This window comes from Podarcis muralis, chromosome 2 (assembly GCF_964188315.1).
Source record: "Podarcis muralis chromosome 2, rPodMur119.hap1.1, whole genome shotgun sequence".
Classification (NCBI taxonomy): domain Eukaryota; kingdom Metazoa; phylum Chordata; class Lepidosauria; order Squamata; family Lacertidae; genus Podarcis; species Podarcis muralis.
This window is the reverse complement of record NC_135656.1, coordinates 83,108,906-83,135,711: the sequence shown is the minus strand read 5'-3', so window position 1 is coordinate 83,135,711 and position 26,806 is coordinate 83,108,906. Positions and strand designations below refer to the sequence as shown.

Here is a 26,806-nt window from a genome sequence, read left to right as displayed (position 1 = left end):
AATAATGAACAAAAACTATACATGCCCTCAGTTTAAAAGGCCAGGGATTAGCTAAAGGCCTGAGAATGTCTTTGCCTAAAGGTATGTTGTGAAGGTGCCAAGTGAACATCCTTGGGGTAGCTTTTGCACTCAGCCCTTTTGCCCTGTGCAAAGCATCACCCAGCATTCCTCTTCAGTCCCAGTGGTTACAAATGCACCACCATTGATTGCAAACACAGTGCAACACAGAAACCCAGCCCACCAGCTTATCCCATTCTACCCCTGCCTTCAATGTCTCACCACACAGATTCACAAAGAATCACACATTCAGGTTACAGACCCTGAAGACACAAGGCACAAACCAGGAGTTCGAACATGAATGCTATCCTGAAGCCCCATGCTCCTCTGCAGGGCTGCTAATATGGTTTTCTGGGCCAGGTACACTGTTGGTGTTCAGTCCTTACCCCCAACCCATCACGTGTTAGTCTTTTTGAGCTCTGGAACCCACTTGAGTTCTAGTGGATCCCCACAACAGTTTCACTTGCACCTCCTTTCTGCAGTCCTGCATTGCTGATTCTGCTTTCTCTCCAATAAATCTCCTTCCATCCCATCCTATTCTACCATGAACATGTTTTGCAGTACCAGGGGTCCCAAAAAACCACAGACATTGGCCACCACTCCTCTGTTGCTAAGAGAATGGAGCCTAGTGCCCCTTGGAGCTGGTAGGGCAGAAGGCAGGGAGGCCAACAGTAGGTGGCGCCAGACCCAATGTCAGGCAGAGCCAACTCATTCTGGTTTCGCCCTCTTCCTCCTCCCTGCTGAGCTCTACAAAGGAGGCACCCCCATTGTAAGAAAGTAGGCAAGTAGTACTGCAGACCCATCTAGATCACCTACCTGTGGAGTACTTCAGCTGGACCTGCCCATCCACAATCTCCACAGCCAAGAAGTCATGCTTCTCATTTAGACGTCCGTTGTAGATTAGGAGGCCACTGCGCTCTAAGGTGGCAAATCTAAACAAAGCAATACAGTGATAAAGCAGAGAAAGAATAAGCATTTCTGAAAGTTCTTAATTAGCTAGCCTGGGCCTGAGATGAATTATGACATTCCCTGGGGCAAAACTTCATCGGGTACAATTGACTGAAGAGAATGTTGCAACTGCAGAATGATTAAGATTCAACCATCAAGAAAAAGGAGGGTTGGTGTCTTTCTTTTTCTGCCTTAAATGGCAAGCCAACATTCAACAAGTGAGAGCTAACATTGCATCCCATATCTGGTAAAGCTGCACTTGTTGAATTTCTACTGTATTGTGTTTTTTAATTTCTGCAACCCACCTTGGGACCTTATGGTGAAGGGTGGGTATGATAGATTAAGATGATGATAAGATAAGAGCCATTCTGCAAGGAAAAAGGGGGTTGGCAATTCTAATAATAATTTTAATAATGCGGAACGCGGGTGGCGCTGTGGTCTAAACCACTGAGCCTAGGGCTTGCCGATCGGAAGGTCGGTGGTTCGAATCCCTGCGACGTGGTGAGCTCCCGTTGCTCGGTCCCTGCTCCTGCCAACCTAGCAGTTCAAAAGCACGTCAAATTGCAAGTAAATAAATAGGTACTACTCTGGCAGGAAGGTAAACAGCGTTTCCGTGCGCTGCTCTGGTTTCGCCAGAAATGGCTTAGTCATGCTGGCCACATGACCCGGAAAAACTGTCTGTGGACAAACGTCAGGTCCCTTGGCTAGTAAAGCGAGATGAGCACCGCAACCCCAGAGACGTTCACGACTGGACTTAACTGTCAGGGGTCCTTTACCTTTACCTTAATTCTAATAATCTTCTTTTCTTCCAGCTAGATTTTAAAAAGTCATATTTGAAGAGTAGACACTCAGCTAGAGCTCATATCTCAGCCCAATCTAGTATGAAGGAGAAACCCAGAAAGGTCAGGCAAATGCATTTTGGAGAGCAGAATGGAAAATGATTATCATCAGCTGCAGCTGAAAGATGGCTGTTCTGTTAACTGACATGACAAGGCTCCAGCTCAAATAACTTACGAGAGGGAGAGGGTCAGGTGGAACCTCTGGCGAAGTCCTCGGAACATGATGAAAGATTTTGGGGGGAAGGAACGTGTAGACACTTCACAGTAAGGCTTTTCGAAGCCCCCCGGTGGGCAGTGACACTGAAAGCCGCCATCGGCAGAATTGGTGCAGGTGCCTCCATTCCTACATACGCCAGGGACACAGCGTCCTGCCCGACTATCCACCTCACAATTATCACCTGTTTGGGGGAAAAACAGAAGAAAAGAGATCAAGGGGCTTCTGGGAGTGGAAGAGGCAAAGGCTGAGAGTTCCTGGAGTGGAGTAATATATATAGATTGCTAAGACAAGGCACCTAATATGTCTGCATACTGTCAATCATGTTTGTGGTGCTCCAGAAAAGCCAACCAGCTACAACAGCTTCCAGCCTGATAAGCCTCTTCCTCCTGATTATACCCTATGTAAAACTTCATGCATTGAAGATTTCTAGTTTAGGAAGCCATGCTTTGGAGATCTAAAACCCCGCCCACTGCCATATACACCAAGGAGAACCATGAAAACTCAAAGCATGGCTTCTCCTTCAGACTCCATCACCCTGAAAGCTGCTGGTCACTCCGCATAGCCGAGGAAAAACTTATGCTGAACTCTCAGCGAATATCTCCTGTGAAGTAATTTGAAAAGATCTGTTAGATCAGCTCCTTTACACACAAGGCAAGCATTTACTCGTATTAGAATTGGTGTCTTCCAGTCACCCAAAGAAAGAGATTGTGTGAAGTTCCTGATGGGCTGGCCATGACAGCAGATCCCTCAGTCGAGTCCTCCTTCCCAGGAACAAAATCCTTTTATATAGTTCCAAGTATGTTTGCAGGAATTTTCCCATGAGCGACTGGCAAAGTAAAACACTGAAAGGCAGAGTGACCATTTCTCATTTTAAGAAATGAGAATAATACCTGTACATTTTGTCTCATGTCTCAGGTTCTACAAGTGCTCAAAGCTTGCTTAAAAATCAAAGGCTGGTAAATATGGTTCATACAGGAGAGGGTAAACTGCCTCCCTCCTGTGGACACCCATGCATGGTTCTCCTCACAAAAGCACATTAAACTCAGCTGAGGAATTTCCCTCAGGTTTATAAACATATCAAAAGCCCTTGTTCTTGTCAAACCAGCTACATAGGCCTACTCTCCTGAGGCTTCAGCAGGCCTCATTTCCAGGCATATACGCTAAAAACAGCTTGGGATGGGGACTAGCAATTCCCTCACCATTTCATGCATTAAAAAGATTTGTTTTCTAACACGGGTATCGCCAGAGCCATCACCTGGGGACTCATAATTAGCTGATAAGAGCATGAAACACCAAGGTCATCCATCCAGATAGAAATGTTCAGCGGGGAGCATTTTGTAAGAGCTAGTATGACAATGTGCATATATTAGCAGTTTCCACTTGCAGGCAGGGTACATGGGGCTGCCATCATCACCGTGCTTGTTGACTACCGAGGAGGCAGCAAGAGGCCTATTGCTCTGGTTTAAAGCAGGCCAGGCAGCCACCCTAGGGAAAATGGACATCATCTATCTCTTTCAAAAGAAGAACCACAGTTGCTGGACGGGCACCATCAGGTGCTCCTGGCAGTGGTTAGCAACAGCAAATCTCTCTGCTCATTACAGCTGCCAAGCTGAGGCAGTTTTCAACACAACTGGAATCTGTGTCCCTAAATGTGGCTTCTGGAAGATCTCTCCTGTTTGTATTGTTGTGTCCCCAAAGAGCCACTGGGTGTCGCCATCTACCATTTGGTGCCTTGGGGAACCTGAAGCAGAGCCATCAGATTCCACACGCACCTCCTTCCGACAAGCTGAACTGACAAGCTGAACTCTTCGCTGTCGTCACCAATACCAGGCATGTCAGGTTTGCTGCTATAGTTTTCCCTTGGCTGAGCAGGAATGCAGAGTGTGGAGAAAGGGGAGTTCTCTTTGCCAGTGGTTTGTCAGTGCGTACACAGGTGAGGAGACAACAACTCTCGGGCCCAACTGAGAGATAATTCCTTCAAACCGTTTGTCGGCAAGGCTCATATCCTATGCATCGCAGCACACCTGAGTTCAAATACTTCTCTGGTTCACTAGAGCACAGAGTCTAGCCCTCGCATGGGTATTAAACTCACTCGCACCTTCCAAGTCTGACAGAAGTATGCTACTGGGCTCATGTTTTCCTTGTGGACTTTTCATGGGTCATTTGAGAGCAGACTGCTGGACTAAATGAGCCTTTTAATCTGATCCAGCAAGTCTCTTTGAATGTTCGTAGGACTAATGCTGATTACAGAAGATGGTATGGGCTGAGTACGGGGGGATGGGTCCCTGCTCTTCCACCAATATTCCGTTATGATGAGGGCCACACAGCCTTGAATCCAACAGGGAGAGAAGCAATTGCTTCATGCCAGATTGTGGCAGGAAAAGACAACTAGTTTGCAAATGTCAATATCCTCCCACCTCCACTTCTCTGAAGCTGAAACAAGAGAGGAGTTCAAGAGACAGAGGCAAAGAGAGGGCTGGCTAGGATCTAAGGAGCCCATCATGCCTATAGTTTGCTGAAAGAGGCTCTCTGGAATGGCAGTATTACAAATCTAGGCTGATCTAGAGCTGTGGATGGAAAACTAACCACAAGGAGCATGGAAAGATGAACACCTCCTGCTACACTACTGGACAGTTGCCACAGCTACCAGGCCATCATACAGCTCACCCCTTCCATTGGTTTTGTTACTAACAAACTGGTATCAAGCAGCATTGGAGGACATGTGCTATGCATCTCCAGCAGCACTATTTAAGCAGAGGGTTTTTGTAAAAGACTGTCTCTGAAGCCAGTAAGAGATCTGGAAGGCTAAGGGTCTCGTGGGGGGGGGGGGAGAGAGATGGGGCACATAGTTATGTACTTTATAAAATTTCTTAATGCTTTATGTCCAAAAGAATCTCAAAGCAACGTACCAAACAGAAATGGATACAATTTGATGAATACCAGATTAAAACCTATTAAAATAGCATTATACTGTTCCGAAATTAATAGTGACCAGGCCAGGATCATCATTCTAGGAAGGCCTGGTGAAATAAAAAGGTCCCCAATGGGTGCCGAATTCCCAAAAGGGTTGGAACCCGTCTGATATTCACCAGAAGGCAGTTCCAAAACACTTATTCAAAAGACAAGGCTTGTAATTACAGATTATAGTCATCCCTGGTTGACAGATCAAACTTCTGTTGTTTTCACAATCCAAATTTACGGTCATCTCACCATACAAATCTGTCTGGCTGACACTGGAATATGCCCTAATGCTAGTAAACAACAATGCAATAAAGAAGGTAATCTAGAAAACTCAGCAGGGCTGGAACAGATTAAATGAGAGAGAAAAAATGCTTTCCCAAGTGGCCCTAGGATAGCTTTCTTTTTAATATCCAGGAGATTTGTTATTTGTCTCTGCACCACAACACTCAGAGATGGTCCTACCCATCATAGGTAATGATTGTGATGATTTAGAGGAAGCTGAGTAATGAGTGCTAGAGTCATAGTCCTTAAAAGGACTATGATTCATCCAGAAGGAGATAAAGTCTATAGAGGACGGACCAAATTACCTGCACACACAATCCGACACAAGCAAAGGTAAAGGTAAAGTGACCCCTGACCATTAGGTCCAGTCGTAGACGACTCTGGGGTTGCAGCGCTCATCTTGCTTTATTGGCCGAGGGAGCCGGAGTACAGCTTCCAGGTCATGTGGCCAGCATGACTAAGCCGCTTCTGGCGAACCAGAGCAGCACACGGAAACACCGTTTACCTTCCAGCCAGAGCGGTACCTATTTATCTACTTGCACTTTGATGTGCTTTCAAACTGCTAGGTTGGCAGGAGCAGGGACCGAGGAACAGGAGCTCACCCTGTCACAGGGATTCGAACCGCCTATCTTCTGATCGGCAAGTCCTAGGCTCTGTGGTTTAACCCACAGCCCCACCCACGTCCCCTGACACAAGCAAGCAATGCCTATTTGGGCTCAGACGGCATCCTGATTCAGGGCTGAGAAAAGCGCTGTTTGCAAGACACCTTCCTTCATCAGTCTGCTCCTCCATTTCATCCCCTTTCTGCTAAATATCAAGGATGATCTATGCAGCTATTGAAGAGGGAGCTGCCACCTCTTTAAATCGAGGAAGAGGGAATGGTGGGGCTCTGCGTAGTCCCCCCCCCCAGGGGAACCTGAGGCATTTCCCATTGTCTCTGAAATGAAAGCGCCCTCTCTTTGATGAGATCTGTAATGATTCCCTCCAGTCTGATACCGGGGGGGGGGGGGAGTGAAGACGGGAGCGGGAGCCACATTTAATCTGTTACAACTGGAAAGACAGAAGCTACCTGCTTTGCAAAATATTCATGGGCTTCAAACTTCCATAGCACCAGCTGCTGCTGCTGTCTCTACACCTCTGGTTCTTTTTGGCTGTACCAGACTAATGACCCTTTCTTGGGTCTTGAATCAAAGACATTCACCAGGTATGCTAGCTCCAGCAGGACGGACGCGTTCCTGCTTTTCAGTCCTCTATCTGAAGGGCTATCTGGTCTTCAGTTCAGAGAGAAAGACCCACAAGAAGGGAGAGCAGCAGGGGCCTTGTGGATGCTCATTAGCAGTTAGAAACTCCTGCACAGAAGAACAAGCTGTTTTGCTTCTATCCGAAGTCTCTTGCTTGTGAGCCCCAACCTGAACCCATGGGAGCCAAGGTTAGGCAATTGCAGGTTGCTCCAATGACTCCCAAATTGCAGATATCATTTCAGGAGGCCCATTCTGTGTGATGTAGGAATTGGCCCTTTAGTGTGGCAGCATCTGCCCTCTGGAATGACCTTCCTGCCACCTCCACTCTTGTCCTTTAGCACCTTCCTACTTCAAACAGCCTTTCAAGAGGAGATTTCTTTCTATCCCAGTTTGTATCTGCACTGAAGTTGTTTTTATCTATGAAATTGTTTTAATGGTTGACGCTTCTGTTGGAAACTTATAGGAAACAATTCATAAATGCAAATAAATGCAGCGCATCTCTTTGGCTATACCTTTGAATGTGCACATTTTATGTAAATCTGTTTCTGCCTTTTCCCTCTTATGATAGCGATGCCTTTCTGGGGATAGCAATGGTGCAATGCTGAGGGTGTGCTTCTGTGTCCTGTTTGTGGCCATAATCTAGTTGGCAATGAGGGCAGCAGGAGAGTGGACCCGACGGACCTTTGATCGGACCCCGCTTAGCTCTCCTTGCCCCCTAATGGTCACTTCCGGTTGGCCTGCCAGTTCCAGGTCTTGAGCATCACCACATGGGAGTTCATAGGGTTGCCAGTTCACATACCACAGATGCTGCTCATACCTTTGCCAGTTGTGAAGTAGTATGGGAGAAAGGGTAAGTGTGACTTCTCCTACTCTGTTCTCTCTTACCTATTGAAGGCAATGATCAGAGGAAGCAGTGGGACTGGGCAACCCTCGTCTCCCATGGCCACTGCACAGGTGAAAGCAGCATCTCTGCGTTGTGGCCTGGTGACCCAGGAGCTTACCCACAGTAATGCTAAAAATTAGAAGAGCAGAAGCAGTGGCTCAAAAGGAAGACCCCTCATGTGCAGCAAGATTGCGCACCAGGCTGACTGACTACAAAGGAAGATATTTCACAGCTGTATAGAAGAGGGGGATTTTGGCAAGCAAAGCTTGCCACGCATGGGCGAGAAAACCTGAAACCTATTCAGAAATACCAAAGGCCCTGCCTTCCTCCGCATCTGCTCACCTTATGTCTCCTGTTTTCATTGCTGTGTTGTTTTATTGGGGTTGCTTTATTGCCGATTCTAATGATAGATGTTTGAATGGGGTTGCTTTGCTGTGTGTGCTTGTATTTCAGTGTCATTGATTTTTACGCTTGTATAACTGGTCAGAAGCCTATTGAGTGGCTTACAAATTAAATAATGAATGTAAGTATTCATAATAGTAACATAAATAGCGAGAGTGATAAACACAGAGAATCTGATGGGGAGGCACTTCTTCATCCACCAGTCCGTCTGTTGGGTAGGCTTAGTTCAGCAGAGAGCTACTTAGCAACAGCCTGTAAGGGGAGGGGCAGAATGAAACCATCCCCTCCCTCCTCTAATTCCTCCACTGGTTCTTTGCTCTGTTCTTTTGGTCCCGTCCACTCTCCTAAGGAAATGGGGGAGATGCCAGGAAGTGACAGGGAAGCAAGTGCACATTAACCCTCCTCCTAATGTGGGCTTGCACTTCAGACGCTCAGGGTTAATTACCATTGACTTTGCTTATCTCTTCCCCAGCCAGGCTTGGAGGCGGGTCTCTCCCTCCTGGCAGGCCGAGGTGTGCAAAGCCAGTTTACCCATTGCCTCATCCTTTTATCAACCGCCAGCCCCTGGCTCCTCTGTTTCTGATTGTCTGTCCGGTGAATACGTGATCTACCCTGTAGATCAAGGGAACAGGAGGCTTGCTAGGGATGATATGTTAATAGCTGTCTCAGCTGCAAGAAAGCATCCATGTGTGTGTATCTAAGCGAAATAACTGCAATGCCTATCTTCACATCCATCCTGCTCATGAAAAGACCATGTCACAATTACTTGAACGAAGCCTCATTAAGCTCAATAGGCCTTCCTTCTGTGTATAAAAGGCTCAGGATCAGGCTTGCATTTCTGTAAACCATTAGGCTGCTTAAATCCTGTTAAAGTCCATTCAGCTAAGTTTTACTCAGCATGGATCTACTATAAAGAATGAATATGACTGTGTTAGGTCCGTTAACTTCAATAGGTCTACTCTGGCTAAAACTTAGGTTGCTTTATATTGTTGTAGTTCTGTTATAGTTTAATTACACTTTTATATGTTTTAAACCTTCTGTGTTTTAATTTGTGTAAGCTGCCTGGAGTCCCAGTCTGACTACCAGTGGAACATCTAAGAAGCTTGATTAATGCAACAGAAAAACTGCTGTCACAACTCTGCAACCTTTGGAACACAACAGCCAAGACCACATAACACCGGTTCTGAAAGACTTACATTGGCTCCCAGTACACTTCCGAGCACAATTCAAAGTGTTGGTGTTCACCTTTAAAACCCGAAACAGCCTCAGCCCAGTAAACCTGAAGGAGCATCTCCACCACCATTGTTCAGCCCGGACCCTGAGGTCCAGCTCCGAGGGTCTTCTGGTGGTTCCTTCATTGTGAGAAGTGAGGTTACAGGGAACAAGGCAAAGGGTCTTCTTAGTAGTGGGGCCCGCCCTGTGGAATGCCCTCCCATCAGATGTCAAGGAAATAAACAACTACCTGACTTTTAGAAGACATCTGAAGGCAGCCCTGTTCAGGGAAGTTTTTAATGTTTGATGTTTTATTGTGTTTTTAATATTTTGTTGGAAGCCGCCCAGAGTGGCTGGGGAAACCCCGCCAGATGGGCAGGGTATGTATGTATGTATGTATGTATGTATGTATAAATAAATAAATAAATATTATTACAGCTCTGTGTCTATGCCTAAAGCAACCTTTTTCTTAGGATAGCATTAAGTAACACACTGGAATACTAAGCAGGTTTCCCAAGAACAAGTACACAGATATTTGATGACGTTTCTTCAAGTATATTTTACTTCCAAACTCTAGGCATCTGCTGGCGAAATCAACATTTCAACCTCAGTTATTCCTGCAGCCCTGAGAACAACCTCTCATCCATGGGATAGCTCAGTTGGAAGAGCATGAAACATGTAATCCCAGGGTCATGGTATGAGCCTCACCTTGGGCAAAAGATTCCTGCATTGCAGGAGGTTGGACTAGATGAACCTTGTAGTCCCTTCTGACTTTACAGTTCTATTATTCTCATCTCCGATGACAAGCAGACTCTGGGAACACAACCCTGATGTCTGTATTTCTAATTTGGTGAACTAATCTCTTGCTGTAACACACCACAACCTCTGTCCCTTCTGTTGCCATCCTAGAGCCTGCACTTTTCAGTCTTGAGCAGACTGGCATGAACGATTCCCCTGGAGGAAAGTGTGGTTGCAAAGATTTATAACTCACAGCCTGTCCATCTCTGCAATTCTCTCAATACCTTCTTTTGCAAGATAGCCTGCCTGTTGAGCCTTAAGCTGGAACCCTGCTAGTAAGTAACTAGGTCTGCTTGAAAATCTTCTCCATTGCTGCTGGCCATGTAGCCTGACTATGGAACATGGAAAGTACCTGCCGATCACCATCACATTTTCCTCTCCTCCCAGCTGGCTCCCTGCTACTCTCTACCTGCTGGCAGATGAGTGCTTACATTATAGTAAACCCAAAGCTCTAAAGCAAGAATGGGGAATCATTTCTAGCCTGCAGACCAGATATTTATCTTCCCCACCCCAGCGGTGCCAATTTTGACAGGTGGGCAGGGAACTTAACTGGATCCCACCACTCCAGCCCTTACAACAGGGATGTGGGACCTGTGGCCCTGCAGACCATCAGTCTTCCAGTTAGCCTTAAAACTCTTGAGTGAACAGCATTTTTTTTTCTTAAAAAAAAGATAAATAAAACATTAGCACAATATCGCTTAAAGGAAAGTTTTACAATGCTAACTTTCTAAAAGAATAAATGGGGAGGACCTGGTCACCATGGGTTCTTCCTCCTGATTAAACTCTTCCAATCAACAATTCTGATTTTAAAAATGAAATGTTAGTTAAATAACACTTAAATAAAAGAACATTAGAGATTTATAGCAAAATAATGCTAATAAAGGGGGGACACTTTTCAGTCACCGTCATTTTAGCAACATTATTCCACCCTCACCAATTAAATGCTTCCAGTCACAAACGAAAATTAACTACTTTTGTTTATGGGCATTTCATGGGTAGCAATGGGGAATCATGCTTAAATTAATAAGTGCTAGGCGTGCGTGCGTGCACACACACACACACACCTTTTAAAAAAAGGGATTCCTTGGATTCTGCCTTGCCCACTTCCAAATGGCTGCTCAGGTGGGCTGGATCTTCCCTCCCCCTTCCACAGCCGCTGTGTCGTGCCCATGAACAGGCAGAAAAAGTACAATATCCCCAGTAGTGTAGAAAGTCAATTGCAATTCCACTTATAGCTTACAGTGGAAAAGCAGTGATTTATTAGCGCTCAGAGCCTCCCGTTTGGAAGCAGCTTTGGTATAAGCTTTGGTTGGTTAGTCAGGCTTGCAGACCAATAATCCAATATCTTGCGAGAAGGTGATTGAGGGAAAGTTTTTCTTCTAGTCACAGTTGTTGTAACTTAAAGCCCCCGTAACTGAGGTTGTGCACAAACCATGCACTTAAAGCACCAAGAATCATTGGTGTTGGTAGTTATCGGTGCTGGGAATGGTAGCTCTTTGAGGGATAAACTACAGTTCCCAAGATTATTGAGAGCAAGTGGTGTGGCTATTAAAAAAAGTAATAGGCAAGATGATGATGATAATAATGATAATAATAATAATAATAATAATAATAATAATAATAATAATAATAATGTATCTATACTCTGGTTTCCCCAGCCACTCTGGGCAGCTCCCAACAGAATATTAAAAACATGATAAAACATCAGACATTAAAAACTTCCCTAAACAGGGCTGCTGCCCTTCAGATGTCTTCTAAAAGTCAGATTGTTTCCTTGACATCTGATGGGAGGGCGTTCCACAGGGTGGGCACCACTACTGAGAAGGCCCTCTGCCTGGTTCCCTGTAACCTCACTTCTTGCAGTGAGGGAACTGCCAAAAGGCCCTCGGAGCTGGACCTTAGTGTCCAGGCTGAATGATGGGGGTGGAAACGCTCCTTCAGGTATACTGGGCTGAGGCCATTTAGGACTTTAAAGGTCAGCCCCAACACTTTGAATTGCACTCGGAAACGTACTGGGAGCCAATGTAGGCTTTTCAGGACCGGTGATATATGGTCTCGGCGGCCACAAGCATGTTCTATCATAAGAATATTCCAGGAGGCAGATCAGAGTCCAATCTCCCTCCATGTTTACGGGTAGTGACTATATTGAGCCTTAATTATTATTATTATTAAAATCACTGTGACGAGAAACAGGAACCCACACAAGTAAAGCATGTCTAGTATCCTCAGTGCAGAATGTGGATCCCTTTGGCACACGGACTCCGCCTGGTCCTAAGTAGGCATATGGAAGCCCCTGAGAGCAGAATTTCATTTGGGAGAACGCTGCCCACCCCCATCCCACAGCAAGCCTCCTCTTTTGCTGAGCTTTGACCACGGCCTTACCTGTGAAGTGCTGGTGGCAGATGCAGGTATAGCCGCCCTCCTTGCGGGTGCAGACCCCTCCGTTGCGGCAGGGGTTGGAGTAGCAGAGGTTGATCTCCATCTCGCAGTAGTCTCCGGTGAAGCCCTGGGGGCAGCGGCAGCGCAGGCCCGTGATGGGGTGGATGGGCCGGAAGAGGGTGGAGACAGAGGCGATGAAGGGAGCCGAGCTGTCAAACTTGAGCACCGAGATGCACTTCATGTAGTTCTGGCAGGGCTCGCGGAGGCAGACGTTGTCGTCGAAGGGGAGCACCTCCAGCATGGAGACAGCGGTCAGGGTCATGCGCTTCATGTACAGCTGCTCCTGGAGCTCCTCCGAGCTGAAGAAATGGCCGCTGCGGGGCGCCATGGCAGAGAAGCTGACGTTCAGCACCTGCCCGCCGACGTCCGTGTCGTTCTGAATGTTGAAGATGAAGACGTCCTCCTTTGGGGTGGCCAGGACAGTGGCCACGCCCTCCAGGAAGTTGGCCAGGAGGGGAGAGAGGAAGCGCTCCTGCCACATGTTCTCCAGCCGCACCGTGATGCTGTTGGCCAGCATGTCCTCGGTGATGACAATGACGCGCAGGACGCACTGGGCTGTCACACTGTGGATCCCGTCTGCAGGGCAGAGAAGGGAGAGGTTAGAAGAAGAAGAAAAAGAAGAGTTTGGATTTGATATCCCGCCTTTCACTCCCCTTAAGGAGTCTCAAAGCGGCTAACATTCTCCTTTCCCTTCCTCCCCCGCAACAAACACTCTGTGAGGTGAGTGGGGCTGAGAGACTTCAGAGAAGTGTGACTAGCCCAAGGTCACCCAGCAGCTGCATGTGGAGGAGCGGAGATGCGAACCCAGTTCCCCAGATTACGAGACTACCGCTCTTAACCACTACACCACACTGGCTAGGACAGGGGTTTGGAGGGAAGGGCTTTGGCGGGAAGGGCTTCAAACGCAAACGCTTGATGCAAGAGAAATTGGCTCACAAATTGAGACTGGCAAGAGGAGCAAAGCACAACAACAACAACAGCAACAACCATTTATTTAATTATTATTTATACCCCGCCCATCTGGCTGGGTTTCCCCAGCCACTCTGGGTGGCTCCCAACAGAATATTAAAAACACAATAAAACATCAAATATTAAAAACTTCCCAAAACAGGGCTGCTGCCCTTCAGATGTCTTCTAAAAGTCAGATAGTTGTTTATTTCCTTGTGGGAGGGTGTTCCACTACCGAGAAAGCCCTCTGTCTGGTTCCCTGTAACCTCACTTCTCACAGTGAGGGAACTACCAGAAGGCCCTCGGAGCTGGACCTCAGTGCCCAGGTTGAACAATGGGGGTGCATACCTTTGCGGGAGAACGGCGGAGCTTTATTCCTTTTACTAATCCTCCAGGAAATCACAGACCAGTTCCAAAGCTTGTGGGTCAATTAACAGAAACGTGTTTTTCAGAAGTACACTGCTAAAAGTTGTGGTGTTATGTATGGGAATATGAGTTTTGCATACTGTATTTTTTTGGGGGGGGGAGTCTCTGAATGGGGAGGGAGGAGCAGAGGTTCTGGAAGTGGATTATCACAAGCTCCCACAAATCAAGAGCATAGAACACTCTGTCCCCCATAAAGGCAGCTAAGGGGAACAATGCACATGTGGAGGGTCACTTCGGATATGGTGAACCAATCACCTGATGAAACCAACCAAGAATACTACAGCAACTTAAGCACTAACTGCTTTAGTCTAAGCTTTCGTTGAATAGAGCCCACTTCATCCAATGCATCTCACAGATGCGCACAGGTGGAAAAAGGCAGGTGATTCGTGTGAATTCCTTCCACCTCCTGCAGCTTCTATACAATGATTAAAGTTGCAGGAGCCTGCCCTCTTTGGCACTGGACCAGCCTAGCCAGCAGGAGAATCCTATGAGCGGAGTTCTACTCTCAGGTAGTTATGGCCCAAGTTTCTACAATAAAGTATATAGCTATGGTGGAACAGACACAAGTCATGCCCATACCAAGCACACCTGATGCACACTTAAAGTGCATGGCTCCCCCTCCCCAAAGAATCCTGGAAACTGTAGTTTCACCTTCACAGAGCTACTGTTCCCAGCTGCCTTAACAAACAAGAGTTCCCAGGATGCTTGGGGGGACGACTGCATACTTTAAACACACTTTAAATCAGGCATAGGCAAACTCGGCCCTCCAGATGTTTTGGGACTACAACTCCCATCATCCCTGACCACTGGTCCTGTTAGCTAGGGATGATGGGAGTTGTAGTCTCAAAAACATCTGGAGGGCCGAGTTTGCCTATGCCTGCTTTAAATATATAGCGTGGATGTGGGACTGGTGTTTCTAATGCACACAAGTTTTTCACACATCAAAATGCCACCCCATATTTCCCCACCCCCATTTAATCCAGTGGAAATCCAATAAGAAAGAAGTCTGTTGCCAATTACTGATTTGCCACAACTCAATGGCTCGCTTGCAGTATTAAACTCGCACCTGAAAGCACCAAGGGAATTGAAAAAGGGGGTGGATCTGGGCTGCTCCATTGGAATGGAAGGTAAGGCTGTGTGCTGGGGAAAGTGGAAGGCAACGAGCTGTGGCTCAGTGGTATAACACCAATGGGCTAATCCTCTGTTTTGGCATAATATAGCTCCCTCTGTCCCTGTTAGCCATCTATTGGTATTAATTGCAGCTTCCAGACTCCAGAGGTTCAGACCAGAGGAGAGAGCTGGGTCCCAGCGGCATGCTTTTCCGCAGCCTGCACAAACTTCTGCAAAAAACATTGCTAGAATCTCGTGAGTGATTTGCCTTGAAATACATCTTTCGCCTGTAAGCTCTTCAGGGCAGGGTTGTTGCTTATGGATACTCAGCAAGAGACGGAGGAAATTTACAGGACTGTAGCAATGTTTTACAATCACCATAAGGAGCCTTGCCATTCACCACCAAATGGAGTACTCCATCTTCAGACTTAACTTGCATGCTATTTGTCTTAAAACACACACACACACACATGCACCAAGTGCTCTCTGCCTAGTGGCTTTGCTTGCCTTGCGATTGCCAGCTACCCTTCTCTTCCTGGAGCAGGGTGGGGGCTGTATGAGGGTTAGGAAAGGGGTAGAAATTAAATACGGTTCACGGCTAAAGGCAAACCTCCCTCCTTGTCCCAAATACACCCAGACCAGTGAGAACAATTAACTGGAGCCCTGAAGGGTTGTACAGTGGTACCTTGGGTTACAGATGCTTCAGGTTACAGACTCCGCTAACCCGGAAGTAGTACCTTGGGTTAAGAACTTTGCTTCAGGATGATAACAGAAATCACACGACAGCAGCAGGAGGCCCCATTAGCTAAAGTGGTGCTTCAGGTTAAGAACAGTATCAGGTAAGAATGGATCTCCAGAACAAATTAAGTTCTTAACCCGAGGTACCACTGTACTGTTATGGGGCCCCCAATGAGGTCTGGGTAGCCACTGTTATCTTCTTCAAATAGGGTTGTTTACAACAACCTTTATAACATCTGTGCTACTAACTCTCAAGCTGTGGGATAGTTGAAATACATGCAACCAAAAAATCAATTTGAGTTGTGCAACTCAAATTGCGTCTACTAAACCCATTTTATTTAAGCAATGTGGACTAAAGTTGTTTCTGGGGTCCCTCAAGGATTAGGGGCCCTGAAACTTAAGCTTCATTAGTTTCATAGTAGATCAGCCCCTGACCTAGCTGTCTAGGCAACCTAGGACCGTTGACCTGTGCCCCGTCTCAGACTATTGGAGCCACAGCGTAGGACCCAGCCCACCTTCTTAAACTTCCTTGTCTGACTGTGCAATCAAAGACCTGAAGGCTCCTCTCTAACTGTTCCCTTCTAGCATGGTGATAACAGTGGGAGTAACTCAGGGGGTTCCAAAGACACAAATCTCTCTGAGAGCGCCACAGCCTCCCCAGACTCTGAGACCCAGCACAGCTCTTTTCCTGTCTCCTCCTACCCTCTCTCTGGCTGCCCGGTCTCCTCCTCTCAACTCCCCTCTTCCACCACCACCACCACCAGTGGCAGCTGCCTCGTGGATGGCACAGAACCCCACAAATCACTGGCCCCTCCCCTGGATCATCCTCCCCCCCACCTGCCTTCTCGGCCCATGCATCTCCCCACTTCTCAGGCTCCTGCCCATCACTGACTCCCATTCGCACTTTCTGGAACAGTACGCAAGCTGAAACACAGCCATCCTTCAAAATTTGTACTTCTCTGAATTTTGCAATGCAGTTCTCCAATTGAGTGTACAAAAAATGCATATACTAGGGTAAAGCGTGCATTAAAATACATATATCAGTGAAAGTGGCATTAAAATCCATTATGGGGGGGAATGTTTTTGCAAAAATGAGTATTTTTGGCAAATTTGCGGACAAATGCTTTTATTAGGAGAAGTTCGCTAGTGGATTTCGCACGAGGAATTTAGAATAAAATCACATACGGGTGTTGAAATGTGTAGAACTGAACTTAAGATTGTGGGGGGTGAGAAATGGTTCAAATGGTAGCATTCTGTGGTAGATCTAGGAAGAACCCCTGCCTGAAACCCTGGGAAGCTGCAGCCAGTCAGAGCATATCCCAATATAAACCAATGGCTCAGCTTGGTCTAAGACAGATTCTCATGTTTCTACACTTGGACCTGTGTTATGGACAATTGTTTCTCTTTGCTGGTGCCCTCTTTCCATGCCTGAACCTCCCCCTCTTTCTGACAGTCCCCGACAATAGCTGGAGAGAAAGAGAGAGAGAGAGAGAGAGAGAGAGGGAGGGAGGGAGGGAGAGAGAGAGAGAAAGCAGGGAGAGATGGCATGACTGTGATGGAATGGTCCCCTCCTGGAAAAGAGTTTCTGAGGAATAAGAAGTCAAGCCATTACTCCCTGCCCATATGTCTTTGCTCTCTTTGTGCTTTTATTTATACACATTTCATATTTTCTCCCGGAGCTGAAAAATGGCGAGGTGCAGCTGTGGCTATTTATAACCAGAGTGTGCGCTCCTCTCAGCTATAACAAAGCACCACGGGACATCCAGCCAGAGCGGCCACTGCATTAGCAGAACTCTGTGCCCTCGGCAATGCGCTGTGGTTGCACAATAGTTATAATGGTGCCCGCAAGTGTCAACAGGTAGCGAACTGCCTTAACTCTCCACAAAGGACTTTTTGAGTTAGCACCAGGTGGGGGAGAGAAGATTCTAGGAACATATAGGAAGCTGCCTTATCCAGAGTCAGGTAAAGGACCCCTGGATGGTTAAGCCCAATCAAAAGCGGCTATGGGGTGCGGCACTCATCTCACTTTCAGGCCGAGGGAGCCGACGTTTGTCCACAGACAGCTTTCTGGGTCATGTGGCCAGCATGACTAAACCACTTTTTGGTGCAACGGAACACCATGACAGAAACCAGAGCACACGGAAACACTGTTTACCTTCCTGCCATAGCAGTACCTATTTATCTACTCACCCTGGTATGCTTTCGAACTGCTAGGTTGGCAGGAGCTGGGACAGAGCAACAGGAACTCACTCTGTTGCCGGGATTCGAACTGCCAACCTTCCGAGTAGCAAGCCTGGGGCTCAGTGGTTTAGACCACAGTGCCACCCATGTCCAGAGTCAGACCATTATTCCAGCTGCCCCAGTATTGTCTGCACTGACAGGAAGAAGATCTCCAGGGTTTTAGGCAGGAACTCTTTCTCAGCTCTACCTGGAGACCTAGGGGATACAACTCAGATGCTCTATGGCCCTCTCTCACAAATTCCACATGGTGGAGTAGTGGATTACAGGCATGCTCCCTGTTCAGGATGCCAGCCACTCCCCTCCGTCCCCTGCTCCTGGTTATCCATTTCCCCCTACACAATCAGTCAACATTCTATTATTCTATTATGAATTTATAAGCTGCCCTTTATCTGAAAATCACAGGGCAGTTAAAAACATAACAATGCAAAACAAGAACACAAAATACATAATACATAATAAAACAAAAACAAACCAATAATGCCCCCTCCCACATTCTATGGCCACTGAGCATGCTCAGTCCTGATTAGGCTGTTCAGGGGCTTCTGCAAACATTGGGATTCTCCCAAGCCTTCCAATACTTCCCCTTTGTGCCTAGATGCTGCTGTTTTAGCTACATAAGCCATGGCTCATGTGCCACACCCTGTAAACACCAGGAATTATACCTCCCCAATCCCAGATTGCCCTGTTCTAAAGGTTTTTGTGATGAATTCTGCATGCTGAGGTGTGCAGCAGGACTTCTGAATCCTGTCTCTCCAATAGCAACTCCCCAAGCCTACGGGGCCTTCTTTGTGGCAGCCCCAAAACTGTCAAACTCACTCCCTATAGAGTCTTTTGGACTTACACCATAAGTCTTTGGTTGTCCTCCATGTAAATGGTGTTATTAGTTGTATTTGTTTAATGCTTTGATTGCTGTCATTTTATGGTTTGCTGAATATTCATTGTTTCATTATTGGATTTTGTTTTATGTCACCTGCTCTGGCACCAGAAGGGGGAGAGTAGGTAAGAAATACCAGAAATAAGCTGCCCCAACTCTTAGCAATGTGATTCCACACAGCCCCACACAGAAAACTGCTTAGAAACATTTCCCAATAGATTACTCTACGTATACTGGTACTTGCTGGGAACCAGATCTGCAGCAAAGTTCGGAGGCTCATGTGGGGGTGGGTGGAGAGGGAGAGAGAGAGAGAGAGAGAGAGAGAGAGAGAGAGAGAGAGAGAGAGACTAAGATTGGTAGGGTAGGGTGAGAAGATTGTGTCCAAATTTTCATTAGTATTTCCCCCTATCATTCTCTGACAAGCTCACTCAAGGTAACTAGCAAAGCAAAATACACATCATGCTGGCAAGGACTGATGAGAATTGTAGTCCAAGTCACCTGAAGGACACTAGGTTGAGGAAGGCTGCTAGAAGCTATGAATCAAAAAGAAATCCAGCACACTCCTAAAAAACATGATAAACTGTTTAAAAAATATGTACCGTATTTTTTGCTCTATAAGACTCACTTTTTCCCTCCCAAAAAGTAAGGGGAAATGTTTGTGCGTCTTATGGAGTGAATACAGGTTGCACAGCTATCCCAGAAGCCAGAACATCAAGAGAGATTGCTGCTTTCACTGCGCAGCGATACCTCTTGCTGTTCTGGCTTCTGAGATTCAGCATATTATTTTTTCTTGTTTTCCTCCTCCAAAAACTGGGTGCATCTTATGGTCCGGTGCGTCTTATAGAGCGAAAAATACGGTATATTTTAAAAGCCTTTTTGGAACTAATTTCTAGCAGCAACCATAGTGACAACATTGACACAGGTCAGTTACCTTGCAGTAGGTGGAAGGTAGACGAATCTTTTCCTTTAGCATGCATATGTGAGCCCTTCCCCAAGCACCCAAAAAGTTATCTGCACCCAGTTACTGTAGTTCAGTCAGGCTTCGTTCAACTGGAAGATGCTCAAGAGCTTGACGAAACTAATGATTCTTAAGATGCCATTAACATATCTAATAAAGTTCTTGCCAAAGTGTTCTTATGATTCCACACTCTCCCAGCATATGAAGAACAGATGCTTTAGATGAGTCACAGCAACAACAGCCACAACTTGTCACTCCATTAGCAAACAGGCACCGTGGAGTCCAATAAGCTCCGTGGCAGTATCATCAACGCAATTAGTTCAAAGCGAGGATCAGAACAGAGGATTGCATGTTCTGCAATATTACAGAGGAACGATTTTAAAAAATGTATTAGAAACAGCAACACAGTGTAGTCAGGACTTTCAAAGGGTCCCTCCTGACTGGCGTTGTTGTTGCTGCTGTTTGCAGGGTTGTATCCTGCATCGTGCCACTAAAACAATATTTGTGCATCAGTGGTGGATTTATCCTGGACTGTCCACACATCATTTCCCTTCATGAGTGCACTGTCATTGCATCATTGTCTCTTGCCCTGCAGTGGGACAAAAGTGGGATAGCATCCAAATATTTGAAATATAAAAAGTTACAGGAATTCAGTGTGCGCTCGTTGGTCAACACAGCCTTTTGTCCGCCCCAGAACCTTTGCAGGCACAAACAGTTCTGGAAAGCGGGATTGCATGGAACTGCCCTGATACTATCAGGAGCAAGAAATCACCACAACTACACAATAAAAAAAAGACCCCTGGAGGGTCTCTGTGTTCATTTCCTCTCCCACCTTCAAAGCTTATAGGCCACTATGGTAGAGTTGGAATAAAATATTGCAACTGAAATACATGCACATTCTCTTCTTCCTGTTTGCCATTACATCCTTTCCCTCTCTTCTCTCCTCTATATTGAATTTTAGACTGTAAGCTCTTCAGGGAAAGGGTCCTTTTCTTTCTGGACTTTGCAAAGCATTTGGATGGTGTTAAATAAACAAGCAATGCCTTAGGAGGCATTACGATAGATTGTCTAGGAGGGCTCATTCATTGCATTGCTCATAACAAGACATTCTGTGAATAGAACTCGTGAGTTGGCCATGGATAGAGGTGGGGGCGGGCATGGAACTATCCAGTTAGAGCACTGACCCAAGTTTGGGGGAGATCCAGAGTTCAAATCCCACCTACCCACAAAGCCCCCTGGGTGACTTTGGGCCAGTCACCATTGATCTGCCGAAACCGCCTCGTGATCCTTGGATAAAGAGCAGTATAGGCATTTAATAAATAAACAACCTCCCAGGGTTCTTGTGAGGATACAACGGGAGGGGGGAGAGCTGTGTACCCCACCTCAAGCACCTTGGAGGAATTGAGGGATATAAATGTCCTCATAAATAAATGACATAGAAATCATCATTTTCGGTGTGAAAAACAAAAGGAGAAATGCCCCCCTTCCTTACCCTATATTAATGGTGCCACTGCAGAGATGCAATTCTGAGACGTATCTACAGACTACTCCAATGGATTGTAATACTGGAGGCAGCACGTTGTCAATTGCATAATTGTACCAAGCTTGGTAGTTTTGAGCACTTAAAATATATATATGATGACCGTAGGTGACAGAAGAGACCTTGGAAGAGGTGCTAAGAGAGGACTGGCAGGCTGAGCATCTTCAGCAAGCCATACAGGTACATCTCTGTGTCAGCACCCCACTCCTCCTGTTCCCAGGTTGAAGCCTGGCAATGAAAAGTGGCTCAAGCTTAAGCCCTGGGCTCTGTCACCTAAGCCAGCTTCCTCAATAGACTTGTGACAGGAAAAGCCCGGGGGTCATGAGCTGTTAACACGGCGCATAGGGAGGCATTGTATTGCAGGGACAGCACAGCGGGAGCATCTTTTCCGCTCCCCTCTCTATGCATGAGCTGCCAGCCCTGCAGAATGGCAGATAATTGCATCTGGTGTCTCCCGCAGCGCTGACATAACCTAGACTTCAAGGCAGAGCACACAACAAATGGGCCCTGTCTGCCGGGGAGACCCACAAGGGGGTTCGTGCTCCACTTGTCACGCTGGACGGCAGGCTGCAAGGGAGGCTCGTCTGGGGAGCATCAAGGCCGGCTCCCCGCCACCACCCACAGTGCAAAAGTGGAGTGCAAAAGGCAGCGACATCCAATCCAAAACCCCACCTACGTTTCAGAGAGATGAACAGGTAGCAGTGTGGATTAATCCCATTTAGTGTGCATATAGGGCTCCAGGCACTTTGCAACCTCCCTATACAGTGGTACCGCGGGTTACATATGCTTCAGGTTACATACGCTTCAGGTTACAGACTCCACTAACCCAGAAATAGTACCTCAGGTTAAGAATTTTGCTTCAGGATAAGAACAGAAATCATGTTCCGGTGGCGCGGCGGCAGCAGGAGGCCCCATTAGTTAAAGTGGTGCTTCAGGTTAAGAACAGTTTCAGACCTCCGGAACGAATTAAGTACTTAACCTGAGGTACCACTGTATAGGCCAATATTCGAGAGGGAATGTATTTGTTCAGAGACATCCCAAAAGTTATCACGTAGGGTATGTTATACACATTACACAGATGACAGGCTGGGAGGCTTGCCTAGGGCCACCTAGTGAGTTCATGGCTGATTGGGATTTGAGCAGAGGATTTTCTGTCTGACAGCTCAGGTTAGCCAGCACACTCCACTAACTTGCCCCCTGCAGAAGCTGCAAATGCATTTCCCACATTCTATCAATGCACCGTTTTTTAAAAACAGCCAGAGGCATTAGAGCTGGAAGGGAATGGGGATCTGAACACAGGCCGGACTGCCTTTCCTAAGAGAGGTCCTCTGCACCATGACGTTTTTAATGCATTAGCTCACATCATCCATGGGATTGCTAAACACCCTTGAAGAGGTGTCTCTAGAATAGTAAACCAATACAGAAAGCTCAGGTAATCAGCCAATGCTGCATGCTCCCTGGGAGGTTAGGGCTGCATCAAAAGGCAGAGAGATTCCCCCCTGCGGCATCTCAGGCCAGGAAATGCTTCACCCACTGAATGCTCACTTACTGTGTGACTGTTAAAGATGTAAAAGAAGGTGCTAACCTCCTAAGGGATTCAGTGAAATGACCTCCTAAATACAGGACAGAAATAGGGGAAGCTGCCTTATACTAGATAAGGTTATTAGATCCACGTGGCTCAGTATTGTTTGCTCTGTTGCCTGTTCATTTCAACAGGACACGGCAGGGATTGAAGCTGAGGTCTTCTCCATGCAAAACATGTGCCATGCGGTCAAGTTGTGCTCCATCCCTTAAATGGGCCTTGCCCATTGTGGGGCTCTCCAGCTGTTCTGGACTACGATTCTGGTCAGACTCATGACCAAAGATAAGGGGATGATGGGGACTGTGGTCCAAAACATCTGGAGAAACCAGACTGGGTAAGGCTGCCCTAAAGCACTCAGGACCTGAACCTGAAATCAAAAGCCGCTCTTGCATTCTGCCTGCTATCCCACCTGCAGCTGCAGTAACGGCTGATGTTTCTGAAGACATCGTCTTTTCCTACACCTCAGTTGCTACCTTCAAGACCTAATCCATTCCTACATCAGAGGTGGGAATAAGCTAGGCAGGACTCCGCTACTGGAGTACGAATCCATTTCTGATGGACAACCAAGTCGTAGAATGTTCGCACAGAATGCTGGATTTGGCAGCTTTTTATTAACATTTTCTTATTATTACTTATTAAATTTGTATACTGCCCTTCATCCAAAGATCACACCCAAAGATCACAACATAAAAATACAAAACAAGAACACAAAATAATACATAATAAAAACAAAAACATACCCCCAAAACCCCGTCTCTCACAAACACATTTAAACAGCCATAAAATGTTAATCAGCCAAAGGCCTGATTAATTAAAGGCCTGATAGAGAACATTTTCACCTGGTGCCTAAGTATATGTAACAAAGGCGTCAGGTAAGCCTCTCTGGGGAGAGCATTCTGCAAACGGGGAGCCACTGCAGAAAAGGCCTCTTCTCGTGTTGACACCCTTCAGACCTCTCAAGGAGGCACATGAAAAAAAGGCCTCAGAAGATGATCAGAGGGTCCGGGACAGGGAGAGGTGGTCCTTGATCTGATCCAAGGCAGCATACATAGGATCAGTTTGTCATGTCTATTGATTCCAGAGTAAAGTGGGGTTAGGATCACAGCCTTCATCATGTCCATTGATTTCAATGAGCCTACTCTGAGCATGCCTAAGCATTAGATATGGCCCTACCTTTCCTCTTCAGGTGTTCATGGTTCAAGAACATCTCTGTAAGGGAACTTGGTGCAAGTCCCCCTGTAAATAATAGTAATACTAATACTACTACTAATAATACAGTGGTACCTTGGGTTACAGACGCTTCAGGTTACATACATTTCAGGTTACAGACTCTGCTAACCCGGAAATAGTACCTCGGGTTAAGAACTTTGCTTCAGGATGAGAACAGAAATTGTGCAGCGGCGGCGCAGCAGCAGCAGGAGGCCCCATTAGCTACAGTGGTCCCTGAGGTTAAGAACAGTTTAAGGTTAAGAACGGACCTCCAGAACGAATTAAGTTCTTAACCCGAGGTACCACTGTATTTATATATATATTTCTACCCTGCCCATTTGGCTGGGTTTCCCCAGCCACTCAGGGTGGCTCCCAACAGAATATTAAAAATGCAATAAAACATCAAACATTAAAAACTTCCCTAAACAGGGCTGCCTTCAGATGTCTTCGTCAGATAGTTGTTTATTTCCTTGACATCTGATGGGAGGGCATTCCACAGGGTGGGCGCCACTACCAAGAAGGCCCTCTGCCTGGTTCCCTGTAACCTCATTTCTTGCCGTGAGGGAACCACCAAGAAGGCCCTTGGAGCTGGACCTCAGTGTCCAGGCTGAACGATGGCGGTGGAGACGCTCCTTCAGGTATACTGGGCTGAGGCCATTTAGGACTTTAAAGGTCAGCACCAACACTTTGAATTGTGCTCGGAAATGTACTGGGAACCAGTGTCCGGAGTGAACAATGGGGGTGGAGATGCTCCTTCAGGTATACTATCATGTTTGCAGGTTTTGGTGGAAGCAAAAACAGCCAGCCATGGATACGGCCAGGGTAATAAGCAAGGGTGCTTCCATCACAGCCCTCCAAAGCACCCCAGGCCCCCACACTTTGAAGCTGCTCTAATTGGGAACCAATATTCCAGGAAGGAAACAGTGTTGTAAAAGAGAGAGAGAGAAACGCCTTCCTTCTGCTGACCCGAAGAGCAGCTAGTTGATGGCACTCCCTCCATGTACGGCTCAGGTCTGATTGTCTTCTTCTCCCTTGGCAGCCACAGAGCCCAGACACAAGCGCTTTGATTCCTCCCGTTCCTGTTTGAAGTTAACGGCTCAGGAAGATTTAACGATGGAAATAGCTCTTCCTTCCCCTTCTTCTTCTTTTGTCCTTTAAAGAGTGAGATTTCCTTTGGCAGCCCTGGAAAATTCCAGAGGAAGCCTCAGGTGCTGGCACCAACAACCCCTGGAGCTCTGGAGATAAGACAGAGCTGGTGGAAGGGGGGTGGGAATGTGTGGAGGGAGGAATAAGAGAGCAAGGGAGGAATAAGAGAGCAAATAGAGGCACCGGTGCAATAACACAGGAACTAATCTTCTCGATGGCGGAGTCAGAGATGTAGGGGGGTGTGGAGCACAGGGGGCTTTCATTTCTCTTTTGAATCATCCCTTTTTAAGCCTCATGTGGAACCAAAGCAGGAAATTCTGCTGTGCATCCTCATGCCTTGAGAAAGACATTTCCCCACCCCCACCTTCTCCTCTGCCTCAGGGAAAGAAATACAGTTAAGTAATGCTAAATCTGGACTTCATGGTCTTGGGGTTGCTAATGCTTTGGGGGCTGTAGGTGCACTTACAAACTGGAGGGTCTGCCTTCGACATCTCAGATGTTTCTTCTATTCTCGTGATTGTGCTGTTATAAAATTTTAGGGTGCGCACACATAGCAGACACACACTCCACAGTAAATCCAGTCCTTCACCCTTCAAAACTGAGGAAATATTCCCTGCGAAAATTACACTTTATTTTAGCGCATAGAACAATCCACATTTTGTCTCTTCTAATGACTCTAAATATTTCCTCCTCAGCCATGAAGCCTAACCAGCCACACAGAGTTATTGTGAGGATAAAAGAAGTATACATGTACAGTGGTACCTCAGGTTACAGACGCTTCAGGTTACAGACTCCGCTAACCCAGAAATAGTACCTCGGGTTAAGAACTTTGCTTCAGGATGAGAACAGAAATCACATGGCGGCAGCGGGAGGCCCCATTAGCTAAAGTAGTACCTCAGGTTAAGAACAGTTTCAGGTTAAGAACGGACCTCCAGAAATAATTACGTTCTTAACCCGAGGTACCACTGTAATAATAAACAAACTACCAGTTCATTTAAAAGAATAGACATATGGCCTGTGATACCAGATTATATCATATCTATATGCTACTCCTCCTGTAGGCACCTCAGATTGACATATAGGGGGATTCCCATGCAGATTCCCAACAGAGATTTACCAGATTGAGATGTATTCAAATGCTTACAACGTAACAGCAGCACCACACACCCAAGCACCTCCAATTGCTCTGTGGGCAGCTCATCCGTCCCACTGTGGGAGAGATGCACAACTTCCCTGTTTGAATATTACACCAGAAGAAGGACAAAAAGAAACAGAAGTAATTCTATTTCTCAATGTGGCATCCAAAGATCCACTTCCTGGTTCTCTCCTCCCAAAGAACAAAGAGAAATGCTTTCCCTAGGCCTCACGTTGCACCTCACCCGCTGCTTCTCCATGCTCACCCCTGACCCCACACATGGCCTTTATACCATCTCGCTTGTTCCCAGAGGCCCAGCCACCTCTTCTTCCCGCCCCTTCCTGGAGCCGCCTGTTCCTGCCCTTTGCAGAACAGACAGCTACAGTGCCCACTCCCACTGCTCACATCTGGGCCAGGCAGCATCTTATCGATAGCAAACATTGATTTGCCCCAGCAGGTCACAGTGTGTCAGGGATCACTGCTGCTGCTGCACAAGGATAGTTTTGGGTTATGGCAGTGGGTTTAAATGAAGGATGGAAACAACTGAACGATGCTCGGTGGACCTGGGTAAACTTTCCTTATAGAAGGTCCTGCTTTCAAACCCTGGCACTGACAACTTA

General features: G+C 46.7%; 1 protein-coding gene across 3 annotated transcripts in view; it reads right to left on the bottom strand.

The window, feature by feature from the left end:
• CELSR3 (cadherin EGF LAG seven-pass G-type receptor 3) overlaps positions 1–26,806 on the bottom strand; it is an 89,252-nt gene that overhangs the window by 45,582 nt on the left and 16,864 nt on the right. For all 3 annotated transcript variants that reach the window (XM_077924948.1, XM_077924947.1, XM_028719157.2), the window contains exons 2-4: positions 12,223–12,855; positions 2,020–2,242; positions 874–989 (exon numbers count right to left, since the gene is read on the bottom strand). In XM_077924948.1, the coding sequence (XP_077781074.1) occupies positions 874–989; positions 2,020–2,242; positions 12,223–12,855 (972 nt within the window). The remainder of the gene's footprint in view (positions 1–873; positions 990–2,019; positions 2,243–12,222; positions 12,856–26,806) is intronic.